Genomic DNA, 25,155 nt, shown 5'->3' with positions numbered 1-25,155 from the left:
CTAGTTCTTAAAAATAATGGATAATATAATTGTTGTTTTTAAATATTTAGTGTAAATTTTAGGACTACGGTAATTGCATTTATGGTAGTAGCAATTGTTTTTTTTTTTTTCTCTCTTTTTCCTTTTTTTCTTCTTTTCCATATTTTTTGTTTTGCTTTTTATTTCATTGAAAATTATTTATAGAAATATACATAAAGTACACTCAGCTATTTATTGGTTTAAAAAATGAATTTACACGTCACTAGTCTGCAGTTTTGACGCATGCGTAGAGTAGTGATTGCGTGACGATGAGGAATGAACAGCAGACAGTTTTTGTGACAGGCCTAGCTAAAACGAAGGAGAATAATACCTATAAAAATTGTCTATTTGTTAAATTTTAATATTCAGGTAGATAAGTATTGTTTACTTGTTTATGTAGTATTTTAGGGTGCGCTTAGTTTTTAATTGAACAACTTCTATAGACGTTGTTTTTGCATTCTAATAAGTCTGCCTGTGCTAGCTAGCTAGGCTAGGCCTACCATCAGTCAGCACTTAACTTTAGCAATTACTGGTGGGGTAGTGCCTCGCCTTTGATGGTGTGGCGGAGCATATCTACATAGGCTAGGCCGAGTTATGTGGTTAACCATTTTCCTAGGCTAGCCGTAAAGTGTTCAGTCATTCACAATAATAATAATATGTAGGCCTAACACCTTTATTTGTTAAAATATTCTATCTACATTGATGTATTGTAGTAGTAGGCCTTTTGACCGTGCATAATAATAATATTAATATTATCATAAAGATATTATAGTGATAATATCTCTATGATATTATTAATAAATAAATGTGCCAAGTTTTCCTTCTGCACAACAGAGGATCATTCTAGAAAACAAGGCATCAAACAAAATTTATTTTTATCCATAGAATTAACAGATAAAATCGATGTGGATATAGTAGAATCAATTTAAGAGGGCACTGTAACAATGGCTACTGCCGACGTAGTCAGTGCCAAGAAGCTTGTGGAAAACTTACAGACTGATCTGAGAGCTTTGTCTAATGAAGCCAAGAAGAAGTATCCACCTGTTAAAGAAGTAAGGAGCATTTTATCAGCTTCGGCTAGATAGACCATCCTCGTAAAATATTGTTGAAATAAAATAAATTTATTCACAGTAATCGACCAAACAGTTGTTGAAATAACCTTTTCTTAAAAAACAAAATTGTAAATTTGTTCAGTCTATATAACATCCCCTGTTCTTTTGAGCCAGCTTACACCCCTGGTCCCTTTGTGTAAGCTTACACCCCTGGTCCTTTTGTGTAAGTTTACACCCCTGGTCCTTTTGTGTAAGCTTACACCCCTGGTCCTTTTGTGTAAGCTTTTGCTTTTGTGCTTACACCCAAGATGGGTTGGCATCGAACCATACACCAATCAACATCTTGTCTATAAAGTTTTAGCATCTGTAGAAATTTTAAACATATGCAAAAAAAATACTGGTACTTTTATTGTAAATGATACAGTGATGAATCCAATATAGTAGTGATTTCAGATTTCTTATAAATAAATTCTTGGTTTTTGGAGGATTGACTAATTGGTGTTCATACTTTGTTTACAAAAACTTAGGCCTAGTAATTAATTAAAAAATAATGGTTTTTTCAGGCTGCTGAGGCTGGGATCTTAAGGATACGAACAGTGGTAGCCAAAAACAAGGATATCATACCAGGTAATTGTGGGATGTGATACCATTAACCCAAGTTGAAAACCCCCACTGGGCTTAATCTTAGATAATCCCTTGCAAGTTGAATTTCACATAACCATTGACCTATGCTAATTAGATTTATAGGTCCATGATATAACCATGGAGAATTCTCCATGATATAACCAAGGACACATCAATACTTATTTCACAGTGCATTTGATATAACTCATTACATATTATACTATAGTATTTATGGTATTACAATGGTGTATACTAGTACATTATTTATTAAATGTACACTACTGTATAGTATTTATTGTATTATATATTGTATATTATATTTACATGATGGTGTTATATTGTGTATTCATTGTATACTCCTGTATTATTAGTATTTACAGTATTGTATTATTATTGTATACCATAATTACACTATGGTGTTTGTATTTATAGCATTGATAGCATGCAGTGGTGAAATAATGCAACCCTTTCTACTTGGCTGTGACACAAAGAATCTTAGAATCGTTCAGATCTGTCTGGCTTCAATCCAGCGACTTATTGCCAAACAGGCATTGTCACAGGTTAGTGGATTAGTAGCCTACAAAGTGAAGGGGTTTCAAAGTGAAGGGGTTTCAAAGGGAACTGTGTTATTGTTACTTCTCAACCTATCCTTGTGTCATTTCACTATGGAAGTTACATTATAAAAACTGCATGTAAATTAAGCATAAGACAACATTTTTGTGGAATGTGCTATATAAATACATTATCATTAAATAAAATCAGGTCGTTTTATAACAATACATTAAAGCATACATTACATGGCATTATAGTGGGGATAAGTGTAAACAAGTTGACTAAAAGGCTCCCACTATGACAGATAGAAGATGTAAAGACATACCTTCAGTGGTGGAGTAACTTGCTAGCTATACATTGTCTGTGTTTTTATCCTCTGTGCTACAACATAATACTGTTGCTTGTTTAACCTCAAATCTACCTCCATAGCTCATTGAAATCAGTGTTATATTATGTGTGCAGTTGAATTAATATGTATCACTGAACATTTTATGGAACAGCTATTTGTTCCTACTATTTTTACTCATGTGGGAAATCCCAAAAATGTCCTATAACCCCCACTGTAAAACTACCATCATAGCTTGTATCAACACAAAATCAGTGTTTATGTGTATGTGTGTAGTTTATGAATAACACAGTCATTGGCCACTGCATTGTTTGTCATAGTGTTATCCATATAAAAACTCAATAGTTCATTATTGATTTTTCCCTTGTAGCAGATGTACTGGCCTGGGGTGTATTCATTTCTGTCAATTTACTTCCATTTCCTACTCAATTATTCCTTTTCCACTGCAGTAGTGGAAGTGCAAATACCTTTGTTTACATGTAATGCTAGTCATATTTTACTCCCATTGTCTAATGCTCTGTCTACATTATCAAACTAGTTTGACAAAAAAAGTGTGATGTGCCAAAATATGGTAGTGATATCCCCAAATATGGGAGTGATATATATCATCATGTCCATGTATGGGCACATCACATTTTTTTGTAGTGTTGGATAGTGTAGACAGAGCTTAAGTACCTTAAATGTCAAGGCTAATTGATGTAATATACCATATTGTATTAAAAGTTCTGTGACTTTACATATTAGGAAGCTGGGTCAAATGTTGTCAACATGCTATGGAACTTGATGGATTGTGGGATTGAGGACCTAAAGGTTTTGCAGACGACGCTGGTACTGGTGACAACAAGTACTGTTGTACGTGGCAACGCTCTTGCACGGGTAAGGAAGATCAGTTGATTTACCAATTCATTTTCTATAAAAGCTTGCAGCTGACTTACATTCGCATCCAACAGCGAGCAACTTGCCAATTACATGATGGATTAACTTCTTAATTTATCGTGCTTTTAAACCAAGTCTTATTTGAGGCTTAGTGACTTGGTTCTATATCTCATTGTCATTTGTTCTACTGTATATCTCATAGTCACTTGTTTATTTCTACAGGCTATTGTTATATGTTTCCGGTTACATTTCTCCAAGGATAACACAGTGAGTAACACAGCATCAGCTATTGTACAACAAGTTGTCTGCACAGTGTTTGAGCGTGTTCTTGCTGAGGATGCCGCTAACGCAGGTAATACAAACATGATGTATTAATGCTAAAGAATTTGGGGTTTTCAACATTGCCTACAGACTTGATGGATGATTTGGGGGAACTACTGGCTGATTTAGAGCAGTCTCTTAGTCGGTTCTGGAATGGGAGGCGGCTATAATTTGTGATGTAGCAAAAGTAGTATTTATTATAGACCATTGCTGCAATGATATCAACTGTATTAATGTTTTTTTTAGCTGGAGCTGAGGACCATAGTTTTCATCAGAATTCTTTGAAGACGAACAGTCGTCTACCACCAAAGTCACTGAGACCGTGCGCTACCGATGCTTATCTTCTCTTCCAGGTAAGCACACACTTCATGTTTCATTATAATTTTTAAATTAATAAATTACTTAATACTGTATTGATATACAATTACTTTGTTACTAAAATTTTTAAGATAGCAATAGAACAAAACCAAACAATTAAAACTTCATAATTAGGTAGTCAGTAAGAAAGTAAAAGTAATCATTTTTCCACAGCATCGAAAATTCTGCAATCATATTACTACAAAATATTAATTTTTGTACCATGGCTTATTGTATTCTTTATGTATTTTGCAGGATCTATGTCAGTTAGTGAATGCTGAACACCCTACATGGCTGTTAGGCCTGACAGAGATGAGCAGAACATTTGGCCTAGAACTCTTAGAATCTATACTTAACAGCTTCCCCCAGGTCTTTTTAAGAGTAAGTTAACAATTCTCAATTCATACTAACCGTGTCTGGTATGGCCACCTTCCATTGCAATATGTTTGACAACTTCATTCATAATTTATTACATGTCACCCCTTTATAATAATATATCTACTATTCAAAATGTGTTTACAGTTAAAATAGTTCATAAATGCTGAAATAACAATTGACTGAAGAGGTCGCCCAGTATAAATAAATAATAACAACAAACAACCTTTGTAAAATTACTTGGAGAATTTTACAATATAACATTTTAAACTAAACTATAAAAAAAATGTTAGTGCAAACCAGGGAATAGTGAAATTATTTATTATTAAATTATTATTATTATTATTGTAATTTCACTCTGGTAAAAACTATAAAAAAAATAATAATAATAATAATAATATGTAGTAAAATGAAAAACTGAAAACATGTATTCAATTTAAATGTTTGTTCTTACAGCATAAAGAGTTCAGTTTCCTGTTAAAAGAAAGAGTGTGTCCACTTGTTATCAAACTGTTCTCACCAAGTTTGAAACACAAACAGAATCTGATGTCTACTGGGCCGTTAGTTGGAGATAAGCCATACTTCCCACTCAATATGAGGCTATTGAGGGTTGTCTCAGTACTTATTAATAAGTACTACTCTATACTAGTGAGTACAGTTATATATCTTATTTGTATCTAAAGCTCTGTCTACACTATCAATCTAGTTTGACAAGAGTGTGATGTGCCCAAATATGGTAGTGATATGACATCATCATGTCCGTATATGGGCACATCACATAAAGTTTGATAGTGGAGACAGAGCTTTACTTATTACGTACTTGAATTGAACCCTGTTTTCTAAGGTCACTTTGAATATTCTTTCACCTATTTCAATGGTTATGCATCTTGGTTTTGTATATTTAACATATTCACATATTTTTATGATAGGTTACCGAGTCGGAAATATTTCTGTCGTTGCTGGTGAAGTTCCTAGAGGGCGACAAACCGATGTGGCAGAGAATTCTGGCTTTAGAAGTCCTGCATAAATTATGTGTGCAATTAAAGTTACTGCGGTAAATTAATTTACAGTATTTTATTATTAATTGCAATTAAAGTTACTACTGCATATGTATTTATTTAACAGACAAGGACGTAAATCTAATTTATATTAATACATATCACCTCTCTTTTTGTTTGTAGGTGCTTTTGTCTTTCCTATGACATGAAGACTCACTCTACCAAGATATTTGCAAATATAGTCAATGCATTAGGCTCTTTTATCCAATCATTGTTTGTGCATCCTGTCGTTGAAAGGCAGAGCGCTCTTCCAGGTAAGAATTTTAAATTTTGTATGTCATCGATTAAAAATTGATATTTAATAAATGTGAAATATAAAATAATTATAAAACTATGATAAAAGTGAGGCAAGACGTTAGAATCAGGAGTTTGTTTTCACAGTATTATCATCAAACTTATTTAACCAATGAATCTAAAGAGATCTTACAAACTAGTAATTCTTTTTAATAGGTGTGAATTCTGGCAAAGATGGGCTTAACTCGTCACCAGGTGTAGTAGGTGGAATGTCTTTAGGAGGAGGTGTGACACCCCAGCCAGCATTTGCTTATAAGGGCGTGTGGATACCACTCATCAACGTAGCAGCAACTGGCTCAGCCAGACCAGTTTTGTAAGTAAATATTTGTTTCTTCATAATGTCTTCATGTTTTTCATATACATTCAAGAGCAAGTCATTTATGAATTATTATTCATAATAATAATAATAAGATTTATACAGCGCACATATCCACTAAAGTGCTCAAGGCGCTTGTGAAAACCATGAAACATATTAACCTTAAACCTAAATACAATTGATACAAATCATTATATGATTGATACAATTCATCATCATATTATTATTATTTTGAGATGTTGGGTTGTAACTCACTACTGTTTCCACAATCATGAGTTACAACCCTGGCACTAGTTCAAGATTGAACCTTGGCATTGGAAGGAAAAACTCAAGCTACAGCTCCTATAGAAGATTAATTGATATTATGTGAACAAACAATTTGTTTTAAGATAAAATGCAACATTATTTTAAGGGAAAAAATCATTAAAACCACTTGTAATTATTTCCATAATTTATTGTATTTTTGTTATTGTTGAATAACAGAGATTTCAGTATGTATGTATGATGAGCTTTTACATTTTGTTTTCTGCCCTTTGACCTCCGTTCCGTGTAGCCTGGAGAGGTTGACTGAAATGAAGATACTAGTACAAGTGCCAGGCTTATCAGAAGCACTAACAACAATCTATGAGTCCATAAATGGGAAGTCATTCAAGGGAAACTTGTACGAGATTGTATTTTCCATAACACCCTGCCCCACCTCCCCCCCTCCCCTCCTCTTTATACATTCCCTTTTTTTCATTTTATTTTAACTCATTACCTTTATTTCATTCCCCTTTATTTCTTTCCGCTTTATTTCATTCCCTTTTATTTCATTCCCCTCTAATAAATTGATTTTCTATCCTTTAATCTAGTATCCCATTTTATCCCTTTAAATTTTAAAGTTTGTTTATATATATTTGTTTAATATCAAAAAAACAAGATTATTACTAGCAATCTGACATTTATACATTTTTTTTTCAGTATTATATTTCCTATTTCAGTTGTTTTATTTCTTTCATAGATTTAAACTTTGGCTTACATTTTGTTGGTTTTTCCTTCGAACCAATTAATTTTTATAGTGTTTTATATTTCAATTATTCTGTATTTTTCTCAATTATTACTGATTACTTTTTATATTTAACTATATTAAGCCTTCAGAGTTTAAGGTTGAAGAGATTTTTATTTACTTCATGAAATAGTTTGTAGTGTGTGCAATAAAATGTTGACAATTTAACTTGAGGCATTTATGTATTTATCTGTGAACGAATATAAATTTAATCTTATTTTTTTTCATTTCTGTTTTGCAAAGTCTTGAGATGTTAGACAAGTTAGAGGCGCCAACCGTTCCAGATGGTTATGGATTGTCTATAGCATTCACCTGCCTACTGGACGTTGTCAGGAGTGTATCTACAATTGTTACATCAGAATTAGAAGTAGAGCAACGACGTAAAGATCAAAGTGGGAGTAAAAAGATGAACGGTGGAACCGTGTTGGACCGCAATGATGCCGTTCTTGAGGATGTTGATCCAAGTATGTCCAAATTAGATATTAATAACAATACAACTGTTGTTCCTATTTATTTTATTGGCTTTAGACTGAAATGTTTAATACAATTATAACTAACCAGCCATTGTATGAAAATCTATACTATTTCCATAATGCAATGCAAATAAGCATAATATGTATAGTTATTTAATTTCTCGTCCATGTAGGTATTCTACGTAGAATAAAGGGTAATGAATTTTGTTATATATATTCAGGTTTGAAGAGTTTATGGGAAGAGCTCGTAAATGCATCTTGGTGTGGAGTTCTGGCGGCATTATCACTTCTTCTAGAAGCCTGGTAAGTTATTATATGGTGTTATATGGTCCATGGTTTTAGCCCTTGTTATTGTTTATCATGATAAGGATATCATATCAAATGTCATTTTGTTTACCTTAATCAACAATACATACAGGACAACAAAAGGGCTACTACAGTACTACTTATCATTCTGTTTTTATTTCTTGTAGCACGGACGAAACGGGTACAGAATCTATTTTAAAATCTCTTGAAGTATATGCAAGTTTATGCGGCAAGCTCGGGATGACTGTTGCACGAGACGCATTCATAACGTGTTTATGCAAGGCCTCGCTACCACCCCACTACGCCCTCACAGTACTCAATATTGCAACTCCACAAAATGCTAACATTTTACACAAAGGTAATATTTTTACTTTGACTGACTGACTGAGATTATTTGATATTCTTTCAAGAAAAATACAATAATTAAACATTTTAAAATAATATCTTAATATTAATTAAACCATTTAAGTTTGAAATTACAATTTAGTGGTCTCAATTTATATCCAATGAAGTCATAAGTTTTACTCATATTTGTTTCTTATATAATCTTGTTACATATAATATATATTTTTTTATTTAGGTCACAAGAGAAGTATCAGTCGAGATGGTCTTTCTAATCAGCAAGGTCAAGGGTCAGATGGCAATGCAAATGAGCCTGGTGATGGTAGGAATCAAGTTGTGGCAGTGGGTACTGCTCTGCCAACTGTACAAGGAACGCAGCAAGGACCCGTTATGGTAACTTATTCATACCTCATTCATTGGTTACATTAGAATTATTTTTCTTTTAGTAATTTTTTTGCTCCCCTGTTATATTTGTATTTAAAAACAAAATGAATGGTCTGTTGTATTGGAATGTTTTGAATGTTTCAAAATCCATGTCAAAATTCAGGTGTCAATTAAGTGATATTAGTCATGTCCAAGGAATTAGTTTATGAGTTACTAAATCCTTCTTACAATCTTGTTTTTTTAAAGCTCACTGCCAAAAACATTCAGTGCATGAGAGCAATTCTAAGTGTAGCTCACTGTCACGGTGGCATCCTAGGCACAGCCTGGCATATGGTGCTAACCACACTGCAACATCTAGCCTGGATCCTAGGCCTGAAGCCTAGTGCTGGGGGTAGCCTCAAAGTCAGCGGAGCAGCTGAAACAGCTAATTCTGTCATAACCACTGCAGTCATGGGGGAGCTTCCAATTTTATCAGCCATGTTGTCGCGGCTTTTTGAAAGCTCTCAATATCTGGATGAGGTAGCGCTACACCACTTGATAGACGCCCTCTGTAAACTTTCAACTGAGTCTATGGAAATTGCTTATGCTAATAAGGTAAAAAAATTTGTTTTTATGGTACTGAATTGCTAAGGTTTAACAGTAATTATTAAGAAAGTTTTTTATAATATATATATATTGCATTTTGATGATTTTTGAAGAATTTTATTAAAACTTTTGACAGTTGCATTTCTGCATCTTTTTTGATGATGTCATAAACTCCAGATAATGAGATGAATGATTCTATAGAATATCATTGAAACAATGACTTTCCTCTCATTAGTTGGAGTTTAATACTTTTATTATACTTAATAGTGCACACATAATCAGTGCAAACAATCATTTCATTGTCATGAAAATGGCTGACAAATCACGCTTTTAAAATAGAGATAGTTTGCAGCTTTTTGATCACTAACTAGAAAACGGTTGATTTCAACTACTATGCATCTTTTTTAATGCTATCAGGTTACTAGGGGCGACAAGGTACCAGCATGCATTGCAGAACATTTGATAGTAGAAAAATGAACACAAAAAAGATTATAAATTACTAAATTGAATTTCTAGTATTAAATTTAAAATGATTCTTTCACTTTCCGGTGATTACTTAGTAAAATTTTGATGTGTTCATTTTTCTGCTGTTGATTTTATTACTTTTTTTAATTTGATATTGAAATGTACACTTACCCAATAAATGATTGTTTATTGGTTTTACTATAATATTTTAAGCTCTGTCTACACTATCAAACTTTATGTGACAAAAAAATGTTCTGTGCCCATATATGGATATATATATTTAGGCATATCACCACCCTATTGGGGCACATCACACTTTTTTTTGTCAAACTAGTTTGATAGTGTAGATAGAGCTTTAGAATGCATATTTCCAAAATCTTCAGCCTATACTAACTGCATGTACCCATCTTTATTGTAGATATCTAATATTATATTATTACAAACCTATTATAACCTTATGAATTGTTGATTCATCATCTCCAAATCATTTCCACTTGTAAATCTGTCCATCAAAATTGTGCATGACAAACTTTTTTATTTTTTAAATCTCATGCAAACATTAAAGATTTGATTTTCACACCCATGTTCTCTCTCTCTCTTTCCCCAATTTTGTACACCTTCCAAACACTTGGAGACGGCTTCTTTTTAAAACCACTTATACCCTTTAAATTCAATTTATCATAGATGAATTGAAATATTAGAGGGATACCTTTATCCAGCATCCTGTATATGTAGCAACTATCCAACATATTCCATAGAGCATCAAATAACATTATGTATTAAAATTAGTGTAGTACTGCAGCTGTTAGCATGATGTATAGTCCCATTCCTATCAATATCATCATTCATGCATTTAAAAGAATTGATTACTGCAGTAATTGCAGTAAATTAATATAACTGTTCTTCAATTAAAGGAACCGTCACTGTTTGCTGTTGCAAAGCTATTAGAGACGGGTTTAGTGAATTTATCAAGAGTGGAGGTTCTGTGGCGTCCAGTCACAGCACATCTCTTAGAAGTATGTCAACATAATCACGGTAGGACCAGAGATTGGGGCGCGGAAGCAATAACGTCGCTTGTTAAGGCATCGTTGGCTTACAAGTTTGAACCTCCACTACACGAAAACTTGGTACGTAGTATTTTGGAACTGATTTTACATAGATCTATATTTCTGAAATTTTTAAAGCTCTGTCTACACTATCAAACTAGTTTGACAAAAAAAAGTGTAATGTGCCGAAATATGGTAGTGATATGCCCAAATATGGTAGTAATATGACATCGTATCCATATATGGGCACATAACATTTGTTGTCACATAAAGTTTGATAGTGTAGACAGAGTTGTAAAATCTTGTTTTGATACGATAACATTTTGTTTCTGTTTACTAAATTATCAAATTGGATTTAATTTTTAAGAAACTTCAAACAATGCTATTGTCACCATTGCAAGAACTGTCTGCCATCCAACATCCTGATATTCGTCAGAGACAACTGGAATGTGTTCTTCAAGTTCTCCACAATAATGGAGAGACATTGGCTCATGGATGGCCATTAGTTCTTGGTGTTATCGGCGCAGTGTCTGACGATCAAGGGTAAGAATGCATTCCAACACAGTGTCAGTTATCAGTGTTTTGATAACAATGTATCAATATATCAGTGTCTTGATAACAATGTATCAAAATATCAGTGTCTTGATAACAATGTATCAATATATCAGTGTCTTGATAACAATGTATCAATATATCAGTGTCTTGATAACAATGTAAAGTATCAATTTATCAGTGTCTTGATAACAATGTATCAATATATCATTGTCTTGATAACAATGTATCAATATATCATTGTCTTGATAACAATGTATCAATATATCAGTGTCTTGATGACAACAACATATTTTTTTTGCTTCAATTTTAACCAACAATTACTTCCATACATGAGTAAATGAATTGTTGATTGTTTTGTCTTTATTTTTCAGGGATAGTCTAATTAGAACAGCTTTCAAATGCTTCCAACTAGTGACCACAGACTTCTTGCCCATAATGCCACGGTATGGATTACAAATTTGTATCTCAGTGGCTGCTAAGTTTGGACTTCAGAAAGAAGAACTCAACATTAGTCTGACGTCAGTTGGTTTATTGGTAAGCAAACTGTATGCTTATATTAAAATCATTATTTTTATGTATATGTATGTGGTTTGATAAATTTAGTAAAAGTTAAGACAGTACTCATACAGCTGATGTATATTCTGTTTTGTTGCAGTGGAATATATCAGACTATTTATACCAGAATAGAGTTAGCATCAGTGAAGGGTTAGTAAAAGAAGCAAACTTAGTTGAAGGGACCAATGACAGTTCTCCAAACGAGGCTCCGGTTCCTCCTTTTGATGCACTTTGGTTGACCTTATACTCGAAGCAAGCTGACCTTTGTGTAGACTCTAGACCAGCCGTTAGGAAGAGTGCAGGGCAGACATTATTTTCTACAATCAGTGCTCATGGGTCGTTGCTTCAGCAGACCACATGGAGCACTGTATTATGGCATGTGAGTATTTTTCATACTATCATAGTATTACCTTTAGCAACTTTTTCCATATGTAATACTCTGTCTATACTATCAAACTTTATGTGACTAAAAAATGTGATATATATGGTCATGATGATGTCGCATAACTACCATATTTGGGTATATCACTACCATATTTGGGCACATCACATTTTGTTGTCAAACTAGTTTGATAGTGTAGACAGAGCTTTACTGTATAGATAAAGTCAAACAATTCTTGACTGTTGATTTTAAGGTATATTCTTGACTGTTGATTTTAAGGTATTGTTTCCTCTGCTGGATAAAGTAAAAAAGTTGTCCGGTGCGGCCAAGCAAGACAAGTCGGATGTTAGTGGGGGCGCTAACATACTTATCCATCATTCACGAGACACAGCTGAGAAACAGTGGGCGGAGACTAAAGTACTTACATTAGCTGGGGTTGCCAGAGTTTTCAACACGTGGAGGCAACAACTAATTCTTTTAGGTGAGTAAAGTTTTGAACTCAAACTTCATGAGAGTGTCTTAAATGCTAGTGGCTTGTCTTGTTCTTTTGTATAGGTTGTATTTTGAAAATGATTGATTGCTGTAATACACACTGCAACACAAACTTTTAAGGTTTTTTTGTTCATGCCAGCAAGTTTATATAGCTTCATTAAATCCTAAGTCTGTTCAGTGACAAGTGTGTATCACCATGCATCATTGTAGGTGCTGGCATGATCATCCACTTTCTTCATTTCCTTTATCTTAATTAATTTTGTTTTAAGGCTTGCCCACTACAAGATGTTTTTTTCATCTTCCAGGGCATCTGCCTTCACACTCTGACCTCATATCATTTTGTTTTGCTTTGTATATTATCTTTTATGTCAGTATGTAAATAAATATTATGAAACTAAAATAGATCTTGTTTTCACAGCGCTTCAATCCATTACCATTAACCGATGTCATTTACATTATTTTATAGGTGATTTCCCAAGAGCTTGGGCACTATTGCTTGAACACATAGAATCTTCAGCATTAAGTACAAGTAATGAAGTGTCGTTAAATGCATTAAAAAGCTTTCAAGAAATACTTCAACTACAGGCGTCGTCTCCATCTCCTAAAGTACTTGAAAAGGCTGCATCTCTAGATACCTCAATGTCAGCACCAAAAGCAGAACAAATCAAAAGGACTACTTCTGGGGATAATCCTAAAATAATGCCACAAAAACAAATTGAAAGTGTAATGGATGATTTCACACTGTGGTCGACGGCATGGAGGGTGTGGCATAGCATCGGGATTAATGGTACAAAGCCTCCTACGTCAAAAACTGCTAAGACTCTGCCGTCGCAACCGTTTTTAACGACGTTACTGCAGATATTTCCAACGTTGTTTCAACATATTAAGTCGAAGTTTGTTGCGTCTGATTTTCAGAAGCTTTCACGTGTACTGCAGTGCGCGGTGTCTGTGCCAATTCACGCGGATGCGTCACCATTTTTGCTTCCTTCGTCGATGCAAGAGGCTGAGCTTACTGGTCTGCAGGAAGCTGCTCTCAATGCAATTACTTGTGTTTCAAAGGTAACGCTTTAACTTCACCATTTTGCTTTAAAAATATTAAGAATATTCTAGCATATACAAGTCCCTGTCTTCCTTTCTTTCTTAGCCCACATCGTCCCACTGCTGGGCAAAGGCCTCTCCCAATTGGTACCAGTTGTTCCCTGTCAATAATTTGTATTTGCAGATGTAAAAAGGATGATTTAATCAGGTGCAAAATACAATGTCAATATCTTTCTTTGCCTTGCAGGCAATAGGTACATCTGAAACCATGCAGTCTATGCACCCAGCTGTCTTTGATCAACTACTTACATTTGTCACGTACGCTTGCCAAGCGCCCTCATTTGGGCAGATTGAGACGAGAGTCATGTCAAAGACCGCCAGTAAACAGGTATGAGGAATTTATACTTTTCGATTAGGTTAAATACATTTATTTGTCATAATATTCAACTCTCCCACTACCAGACTTTCTGAAAACCAGAAATTTTCCTAAAACCAGACTTTTCTTGAGTTCCAAATATTTTTTACCATGAAAACACATTCTGAATACCAGCTTTTCCTGTAATATTAGGCAAGCCCAAAGGTGTCCGGTATTGGGAGAGTTGACTGACTGTATTGGTATTTGTCAAATTTATTTTATTTCTTTTCTTCATATTTTTTTTTTCATACTGTAGCTATTCTATTTTAATCTTTTAAAATGTAGTGCAAACTATAATAGTTAAAAAAGAATGAGAGCATGCGACATTTGAAAAGGAAAATAAACCTTTATTTAGAAATGTGCATGTTTAACCACTAACAAGTACATTAACAACAAAATTTAGCCTACTCCATTATATTTTAAATTCTTAAATTAATATTATTGATAATTACCTAAATCATTATAAGAAGGGAGTAATAATTTCTATCAACCAGTTTGTTTATTATTTTGGTGTTGCACATCAAGGATGACCCATTAAGTCCTTAGACGGTGGGGTTCTTCTGCTGGTCAATTGGGCAGTACATGGGGACCGGGAGCGATCCCCTAATCTTTTCGAAGAGTCAAGAATTCTGTGTCATCTACCCAGATTAATTACCACCTAACATACACTCACTCACGCACTCACTCACTATCAGACAATATTTATTATCTTGTCCTCTACCCAAAACTTTTTTGACACCCAACGTTTTTTATGACTCCCCTATGAAAATTATTTTTAAATTGTTCCTTTCCTTTAATTAAAGTATTCAACAAGTAATGTGTATGATGATATGGTTAGCATTTCAAATTGGCAAATTTATTATTATCTCAAACATTCTTTTCATAATATTTTGTTTATTTGAATATAAAATAACCTGGCAACACTTAAATAGCTTTTATTGTGTCTTATTCATCTACCCCCTCTATAGTCTGCTGAATATTTGCATTCATGGATTCAATGTAAGGTACTGTTAATACCGCATGCCGCTCTTCTTTCGCTTTCTTCCCAGTGTTTTTTCTTCCGTTTTTTTTTTTCTTTTTTTTTAATAAATTAGTTTTTTTGTTAGTTGATGCTTTTAGTTTGTTTTTTTCCCAAGGTAAGTAATTCATCTTTAAATTTTAGGACATCAAATTGTTTGTGTTTTTAAATAAATTTTTAAAAGTTATATTTAATACAAGACACATGTGTATTATAATGCAAGCTTCACCTTAAAGGGAAAGGGCAGCACTATGCAAGTTTCACTTTAAAGGGACATGGTCAAAATAGTTGTGTTTATATATATTTCCATGGATAAAGTAATATCAAATATGAACGTAAACATACAGAGGGCGATATACTTATTAGAAACACGATTTCATCATAGAAAATCTGCATTTTACAACATCTGGAAATTCTTCCTGCATCCTCTCATAATCTTCTAAACCAATAAAATCTTCATAGTATGAATACAATTTATTTTTCAACCTTAAACATTTTATAATAATTTTTGTTTAACTGTTTTGTTTGTTTTTATTTTTTCAAAGCTTTGTTTTAAGTTTTCAATTTTTTCTCTCTTTGGTGATAGTTATCTATACTATTGTGATATACTGTTTTGATTCTGTTTTTGTTTTACTCACTGCTGCAATTTCATTTTAATTCTTGTTGCTGCTTTTTTTGCTTTATAAAAAAACATGTCATAAAAATCACCCACATTTTAAGGCAAGTTATTATTTACAATGCTTGAGAATTTATAAATGACACAGTGTTTTTGTTTTCAACAACATATTCATTTGTATCACCATCATTTGAAATTAAAATCAATGAATGTTTGAAATGCTCCTTTTGCTTGATAATGTCATGTTTTCATCTACGATATTCTGCCTGCTTTTTGTTGTGTTTCCACATTAATAAGACATCACTTAATCAGTGACATTTTAAAAGAATTGCACACAAATATTTATGACAAAAACAAAGATTTACATAGACAAACAATCAACTATTAGATTATCTTACTGTAGTTTTTTAACAATTATGTGTAAAAATAAGCAAAATAATAAATCATAAGCAATTAACATTTATTTTATTTCATTTTATATGAATTTCAAACAAGAGCTCAATCAACCATGGAAATCATTTTATTATCAATTAAAGCAATACAAATAAAGATATGATAGTGGACATAACATCTCTATGTAATAAGTAATGTTAAGATAGCATTTAAAGCTCTGTCTACACTATCAAACTACCAAATATGGTAGTGATATGACATCATCATGTCCATATATGGGCACATCACATTTTTTTGTCATACAGTTTTGGTAGTGTAGACAGAGCTTAATAGAATGCCAACTTTATGAATGTACTGATATGAATAGATAAATCATTGATTTTATTTGTTATCAGGAAAAATGGGAAAGTTTTAGAGGTAGCCAGCAGGTAGGTTGTCAATGGGAATTACCTGTGACAATAGTATGTCTGCAAGTGGTGTATATATATTGCATTTATCAACAATAACAATTGCTATCAGTGTTGTAGTATTATGCACTTAACTCTCCCAAAAACAACATTCTGTCCTTGTAAAATGAATTCTGAGAAGCAGATATCATGTATTATTCAGTGGCGTAACGCACAGGGCAAAGGCCCCTGGTTTAGCACTCTTAAAGGGCCCTCCAAAGCTTAGTAGTTGCATTGGACTGCTCATGCTCTGGGGCCCCTTGAGCTCATGATTTCTGCCTGAGACATCAAGGAATAAGAATTTCGCAGCCCAGAGGTGTCTGATATTTTAGGACAGCCCAAATGTGTCGAGGGTGTAGGCATCTAGGGCCAACACCAGAGTGTCTGTTTTTTGGAAGAGTTAAATGTATATAGTACTGTGTATTCAGAAACCATCAAAAACACAATATTTAAAGTATATGCTGCAATGGTGTGGTGTACCTAACGCATTTATTCATTTTATTGTTTTCATTTTTTATTGTCCTTATACAAGTAGAGAAACACATTATTCATTCATATCCATGATGCTGTAGTGTAAATATACAGGCAGGGCTTGTTATGTAATTGAGCTTAAACACCACTTCACTGACTTTCTGCAAGTCTTGAATTAAATGCACAGATTTATCTTGTGTAAGCCCACACATGTATAACAACATGGACAAGGGTTGCTACCTCCTTAATAGGGAATCTACTTAATAATAATATGCAGAGCAAAATTAAAACAATTAATGGTAATTTTTTATTTAATAAATTAATATACTTATCCTGAAGAGTTTTGGTAAATTAATGTAATAACTAACTGAATTGTTCTATATTACAATGACATTTCTATTTAACTAATTCTAATTTAATTTTTATAATAATAATGTTATTTTACTCAACAAATTTAAGACAAATAATGTGATGATCCTGTCAAACAAACATACTTTGTGAATGTTGTCTTGCGTTAAAAAAAGTTGTTTTTTATCATTCTTGCATGATGACAGCATGGATGTATGTGTGTTTGTGATTTTCCAAAATTTGGTGTAATTTGTGTAAGTGTTTGGAAATGATGTGGCAAACATTCACAGCTCTGAAACAAACATTGCTTTGCACTTCTACTGGCTACAAGTTACAACAAACAACTTAGTATTTTGTGCATCTTAAGTTCTTGACGGTTTTAGTTGCAGGATTGTTATTGTTGTTATTTATTTATACTGGCTGACCTCTTCAGTCAAAAACTTGTCTCCAAGAGGGCCCAGTTATGATCAGTGGCTGTGATGTACTAGTACACCGGAGTCGCCCCCTACTCGTCTCAAAGGATGTACTAAGTTCACATGAGCTAGATGTGTACACTAGACCTACGGTTTATAGTCCTTACCTGAGAAGACTCGTACTACCACCACAACCATGGATGATCTTGATTTGTTTATTAAAATGTTTTTATTTGTATAATAAAAATTAATAATAAATTATTTGTTTCATTGTTATTAGGCTGAGTGGGTCAGTATGAATTATGTCCCTTTTGCTGAAAAGAGCCTTAGCATGACTACTGCCCTCTATAAAAAGACAGCGACGCGACAAGCAGTAATGGAACAACAGGTTTTACAGAATATTTTAAGGGTATGTTCCTGTTGTTTTCCTCAATATTTCCATGTATAAATCATCAGTTTTAGTGTCATGCAAAACCCTAAGCTGTTTTTTCTGAACCTCTTAATAAATTTGTCTTTATTAGGTTCTTCAGATGCCCCTTGGTTTGAAGTATGCATGTCCATCGGCAACTACGTGGAAACTAGCGGTTACATCTCTATTGGAGATTCTCCACATTGGGCTACCAGTTGCCCGGAATCCCACGTACAATAAACATTTCAAATCAATGTGGCTAGATCTGGCTGCAGCGTTAGAGTGTTTCCTTTTTTCAGAACAGTATGTATTCACTATTATTCTTTCAGTATTCTTTATTTCACCATAATATAAGAGAAATACAAAATAACGCCAATTTACACAGGCGAACGGTAACGGTAAGCAGAAAAGCGCCAGCTTGTTCCTATGTATAATCTGTGTCTATACTCGGTGGTTGTCTGCTCAACCTCCTGTGCCCTCCACGTTTTGTCTAAATTGTCATAAGAAATAACATACAATCTATAGTCTTGTTTTGTTATTTTTACCGCTACCACTTAAATAGATTAATTCTAAATCAACCAATCACAACCACGGATCTGCAGTGGTCTAGTTAATGGTCACCAAATAAGTATCAAATTTCATCTTTTTCTAACCTTATTTTGTAAAATATTATTGTTTGTGTTTCCTTTAACGTTATAACCCTCGATTACATTTTTTATTTGGCGTCAATGTTAATTCAGCATTTTTTTCATTTTAATTACACATTTTATGTGACAATTTACATAATAAAATCTTGAATATGAGAGCATCAATGATACATAAAAGAGTAAATAAAATAAAACGTTCGATTCAGATGAATACAAAAATCCTGTAAAATATGATAATCAATGTTTTTAGTAATCAAAGCCATATTCTTTCCTCTTTTATACACATCTTAATAATTAATTTCCTTTATATGAAATATTATTTGATATTATATGGGAAGTATGAAAATGAAAATTGACCTAGATAAAATTTATGTGATACATAAAAGTGCTTACAGTATTATATATCAGTATGTATGTTCTGACTGGGTGCTTGATACTTTGTATATATAGATAATATTTTTTTACATTTTTTATTTGAACACATTTTGGCCAAAATAATTTAAATTGATTAATTAACCTTGTCTTCAATTCAAATTAGTCAGTTGTTCATTCATAATTCACTCATCCATTCATTCATTTATTCATTCATTCATCCATTCAATCATCCATCCATCCATTCATCCATTCAATTATCCATCCATCCATCCATTCATTCATTTATTCATTCAATCATCCATTCATCCATTCATCCATTCAATCTTCCATTCATTCATTCATTCATTCATTCATTCATTCATTCATTCATTCATTCATTCATTCATAAATTCTATCATTCATCCATTCATTTGTCCATTCATCCATCCATTCATCCATCCATTCATCCATTTAATCATCCATCCATCCATTCATTCATTCATAAATTCTATCATTCATCCATTCATTCATCCATTCATTTATCCATTCATTAAATCATCATTTTCAAGTAATTTGCTATTCAATAACCTATTACTGATTAGGTGATATTACATATTATGATTAACCAAACATGAAAGTAACTATTCTTTATGTGATTTTCTTAGCCCAGCACCATTAACGTTATCAGTTGAAGAGCAGCAACAAGATGAGGCTATGGATGTCAAAGTGGTGTTACTGATACAGAATGAGATCTTACCCTATTCAACGGCGTTACCCCCACAATTCACTGCAAAGATTATGGGCCTACTCAACCGGGGTTCAATACACTCGGCAAATTCATCTAGCTTTTTAGGTAACATTTTTAAAATGCTTTCTTTATTTGCTTTTGGTTAAGTTACTCTGTGCAGCATTTTTTACTCGTGATAAGTGACAGCCTTCCACAATACATTGTAATATTTGTCTCTAGTCTCCCACAATACATTGTAATATTAGTCTCTAGTCTCCCACAATACATTGTAATAAGTCTCTAGTCTCCCACAATACATTGTAATATTAGTCTCTAGTCTCCCACAATACATTGTAATAAGTCTCTAGTCTCCCACAATACATTGTAATAAGTCTCTAGTCTCCCACAATACATTGTAATAAGTCTTCAATCTCCCACAATACATTGTAATAAGTCTTCAATCACCCACAATACATTAAGTAAGTCCACTTTCATTGACCAAATAAGAGAGTATTTTGTAAGAAATGTGATTAAAGAAATATTAATAAAAATGTTTTGTTGATCTTTTCATGCAGACACCAATAACAGTCAGCTGCGTGAAGAATTTGCAAAGACCTGTTTTGAGACTCTATTACGATTCTCGTTCATCACCCAGAGCCTTGTGTCAGAAGAGGGCGCAATTACTAAAATGGCAATGTCGGCATTGCTGCAGAGATGTAGAGAAGTTCTTAGTAAATATGTAGAGGATGAACGATTGAGTGGAAAATGCCCATTACCACGGTAATATAAAAAGAATTGTCATATCATTTCCAACATTTTCAAAAAACAAAAATTACAAAAACTAAAACATATTTTTGTTGTTATTTATAAATACTTTGGCAAGACCTTGCAAACTGCAATATATTTATTTTACATATATTAATACATTTTTGAAATGTTTCTTTAATATAATTTTATTCCTCATTGATTAATTTTAAAATATTTATTACATTTTTTTTTTTTTTCCATTCTGTAACTATGCCATTAATAGGATCGATAAATACAAAACACACATAATACATAAAAATATAAGTGCAAGAATATGAAATGATAAAAATTACAATAAAATTCCTATTTTTTGAAGGTCACGAATGGCAGAAATATCATTTGTGCTGAAAGCACTTACAACTTTGATGGAGTCATTGAAGAAGGCACACAGTGGAAATGGTAAAGTTTATTTAAGTCCATCAGAAAAAATAGTTAAAAACAACAATAATGACAAATTGAGATGTATGAAATGAATGAAAATAATGGACGAAGGCAGAATCCCAAAAAAGATTAAAATCTTGTGTTGGATTGCCTAAAGCTCTGTCTACACTATCAAACTAGTTTTGCAAAAAAAGTGTGATGTGCCCATATGGTATTGATGGTAGTGATATGATATCATTTTGTCCATATACTATGGGCATATCACATTATTTTGTCACATAAAGTTTGATAGTGTAGACAGAGCTTAACATTTCTGGTTTTTTTTCCAGTTGATGTAAATACATGGGAGCAAGTAATTGATCTTTATCCAACGTTAGTAGACTGTACCACATGCACATCGACAACCGTGTGCAGCGCCCTCAGGGATGTGCTGAGCCAGTATCACGACCTCTTGTTGCCCCCGTCCGGTGCGATGCAGAATGGACGATGATGTTGAGACTTAAGGTTTATCGGAAAAATCATGTGCAATGTTTACATGTGTAGCAAGAAAACACCCAGGAGTCAAGTTGGTACTGAATGTATGTGATGATGTAGGTGACATTACTGGGAATAATGACTTTGATTTGATGGTTTTCTAATACAGTAAGAGATTAGAATACCCTTGCATACTCCAAAACTGGGACCATTGTTACTAAAACCTTCTCCAAGCTGATCCCTAAGTTTGACTAGCTCTGCCCTCCTCAACCTCTATCTACACATTGAGTGATACTTCAGTTGGACGGTTTCAAGTACATAATCAAGATCTAGTAGAGGAAGCCACCGAATGGTAATCATGCAGTACAGTGGACTCTCCAAATACTGGACTCTCTGAAAACCTAAAACTCTCCCAAAACCAGACTTTTCTTGAGGTTCAAAGGGTCCCAAATTCATTTTTACCACTAAAAACGCATTCCGAATACCAGACTTTCCAGAAAACCAGACATATTAGGTCAGCCCAAAGGTGTCCAGTATTGGGAGAGATGACTGTATATGATGGAAGGGACTGGCAGAGCAAGTTTTAATTTTGACTGAACTTTTGACCAATGTTTCATCAGACTTAATTTGATCAATTATGTCTAATTTTGTAAAACGAAAGCTAAACCTTGGTTGGGCTGACTGGAACTGCTCATATGCAGAAAAAGGTCCTAGTTGAATAGCCAATACTGGAAAACTTGTGAATATGGATCAACCATTTTGGATAGGCTTTTTAGAAATCCTGGCAGGCAGGCATACCAAATATGATTTTGGACATTGCATATCTTTGATTTAAACAATATTATTTCTACTTACAGTATTTACAATTACAATTTTTTTTTATTGTACTGTTATTTTGTTTAGTATATCACTAATTAATAAATTGAAAGTATTTTATATAATTCTATAAAGTGCACAACAAATTCATATAAATATTGATTTTTTTATACAATACACTTCTCAATGTTGTATTATGAACATAATTGTAACATTTTATATTTGATTGTATATCTTGATGTTAATCGTTACTTTAATTTACCTTTTGATTTCTCTTCTGGGGGTTGTGGTGGTTGAATGGGGTGGGGTGGGAGAGGGTGGGGGGTAAAGTGGTAAAGGGAGGTGAGTGTAAGTCCCCTTAAAATCTGGTTTATCTTTGCTATAAAGGCCCATTTACACTAGGACGATAATGATCGACGATGAATATATAAGCATGCATTTTTTTTACATAAAACAAAAAAATTAGAAAGGTTTTTGTTCTAGAACTATAGGATAATCATTTATGCTGTCTTTGATAAAAAATAATATTTTTAAAATTCCAATCAAATGATGTCATAATAAATAAAAACAATAAATTGTCTGTATTGTCACGATATTATTGCTCTTACTAATCATGACGTCATTTGATTAGATGTGTGAAAATATAATTTTCATCAAAGGAAGTATAGATGATCTCCTTTCACACATTGTCTTCTTTTTTTTTCCTAAAGTATAAATATCTGTTATTTTTTGTTCAATGTGTGGAAAATAAATAAATAAATAAAATGAAATGAAATTGTTAATCTATAGTTCTAGAATGAAAAGTTTTTTCTTTTGTTTTATGTATGAAAAATGCACATTTATCTATTTATCGTTGATTGTTATCGTCCTAGTGTGAATGGGCCTTTACAACGAGGTGGTCTGTGGGTTCACACTGGGGAGGTAGTAGTTGGTGAAGGACCATGTCAAAATTATTCTACTGCAGTAAATACATTTTGTTTATGCAGTAAAATCATTTTTTTTTTATTGTCATACACATTGTTCTTTGCAGTGGCTAACTTGTGTAACTTTGAACATTGAATCAATCATATCATACGTTGCAGTAAAACTGCAGTACCTGCAGTAAAATGATTTGAACATGACCTTATTATCATCTACTACAAGGTGCTTTGTGTAAAATGATTGAAAAGAATAGCAAAAACAAACATTCTGTATAGATAGACTTTGGTATGGTAATTGTTTTAATAACAAATTAATGAATATTATGATTTAACATTGAATATATCATGTAAAGTAGCTATGTTGAACACGTTGTTTTAATACACTAAATGAATTATAAATAACTCTTATATTATTATATATATAGATATACTTATTTTACAACATATATGGATGTTCTGTAGAATTATATAAACGTAAACATGTCCACTAAAATATATTGTTTGACTTATGTGAACTTATTGTGTATATAAGGGTGTGTATGCTAGTCTTGGACTATATAAAGTGTTATGCTTGGTTCCCACGCAACGCAAGTACGCAAGTACAATTTGACCAGTCACAAGCGATAAATTATTCGAACTGTCGCTCGTCATTGGTCAACTCGTTTGTGTTGCGTCTTCGCCCTTGCGTTGCATCCTAGTGGGAACCTCACTTTAGAAACCGTATAAGGCGTGACGCTCTCAGTCGCCCCTCATCCGATAAAAAAAATCGTAGCAAACTCATTTCGGATTCCGTACAAATTGTAGTGTGAACCGCAGCGCCCGAAAATCTTGCTAATGCATGGTTCCCACTTAAGACGCAACACAACGCAAGGGATTTGACCAATCACAAGCGATGAATTATTCGAACTGTCGCTTGTCATTGGTCAACTCGTTTGTGCTGCGCTTACGTTCTTGCGTTGTGTCCTAGTGGGAACCACACTTTACGGTTACAGAGTTGCGCTTACGTTCTTGCGTTACGTTCTAGTGAGAACTAAGCTAATAATGATAATACACACGCCATTAGTTTGAGCTATTTGTGCTTTTTAGATCGTTGTTTTTCATCGTTCAATTCTCATGAAATATTCATTAAACTGCACGCATCAATGTCGGATTTTTTAAGGAACAATTGTTAACATTGAAACGCACTTTAAGACGGTGTAAAATCAATAATTGAAATTCAACTATTTACTTTTAACAAATTCATTGCAAATATTACTTGAGTACATCGAAAGACAATACTTATTTTTTGTAACCTTTTAAAAAGAAAATGAGAAATTAGTTTTTTTTCTATTTCATGCTGACCTGAAATACAGCAGAGAGAAACCAAATATGTTTTGTACGAATATTTCAGTAAATAAAAACTTCACAAATATATATAACAAAATACGGTTGATAAATAAGTGGATTTATCACCGTAAGTGACAATTTGGACCATTGCTGGACTTCCAGGATTGCAGTACTGTCTCGGATGTGTTATAGGGATTATTACCTCGCCCTTAGAAACCCACCCATAATTACAGCTGTCATAGCCCATCGCCCAAGCCTCTTTAACCTCCTCCAGTGTAGCCATTCTTCCCCCATGAGTGGAACAGAGCTCTTCTGCC

General features: G+C 33.2%; 1 protein-coding gene across 10 annotated transcripts; it reads left to right on the top strand.

Annotated features, from left to right (window-relative positions):
• The first annotated feature begins 308 nt into the window (after window positions 1-308).
• On the top strand, window positions 309-22,888 carry LOC144856278 (protein MON2 homolog). 10 transcript variants are annotated; one of them, XM_078714226.1, is made up of 34 exons: window positions 309-387; window positions 904-1,070; window positions 1,634-1,697; window positions 2,127-2,254; window positions 3,337-3,468; window positions 3,691-3,820; window positions 4,036-4,142; window positions 4,402-4,527; window positions 4,978-5,169; window positions 5,451-5,575; window positions 5,703-5,833; window positions 6,030-6,186; window positions 6,743-6,850; window positions 7,478-7,698; window positions 7,929-8,010; window positions 8,181-8,371; window positions 8,594-8,748; window positions 8,986-9,333; window positions 9,742-9,759; window positions 10,704-10,916; window positions 11,203-11,378; window positions 11,762-11,924; window positions 12,046-12,324; window positions 12,607-12,808; window positions 13,286-13,878; window positions 14,105-14,245; window positions 15,241-15,276; window positions 16,695-16,727; window positions 18,258-18,386; window positions 18,499-18,689; window positions 20,053-20,240; window positions 20,690-20,894; window positions 21,238-21,320; window positions 21,632-22,888. In XM_078714226.1, exons 2-34 carry the CDS (start codon window positions 963-965, stop codon window positions 21,790-21,792), a joined length of 5,316 nt encoding a protein of 1,771 aa, XP_078570352.1. In that variant the 5' UTR covers window positions 309-387; window positions 904-962; the 3' UTR covers window positions 21,793-22,888. The 10 variants fall into 10 exon arrangements, with proteins under 10 accessions (XP_078570352.1, XP_078570358.1, XP_078570353.1 ...); XM_078714232.1 differs by lacking the exon at window positions 6,743-6,850; XM_078714227.1 differs by lacking the exon at window positions 9,742-9,759.
• The last annotated feature ends 2,267 nt before the right edge of the window (window positions 22,889-25,155 follow it).

This window comes from Antedon bifida, chromosome 11 (assembly GCF_963402885.1).
Source record: "Antedon bifida chromosome 11, ecAntBifi1.1, whole genome shotgun sequence".
Taxonomy (NCBI): domain Eukaryota; kingdom Metazoa; phylum Echinodermata; class Crinoidea; order Comatulida; family Antedonidae; genus Antedon; species Antedon bifida.
Note: the sequence above shows the minus strand (reverse complement) of the source record. Positions and strands in the feature narration are given on the sequence as shown.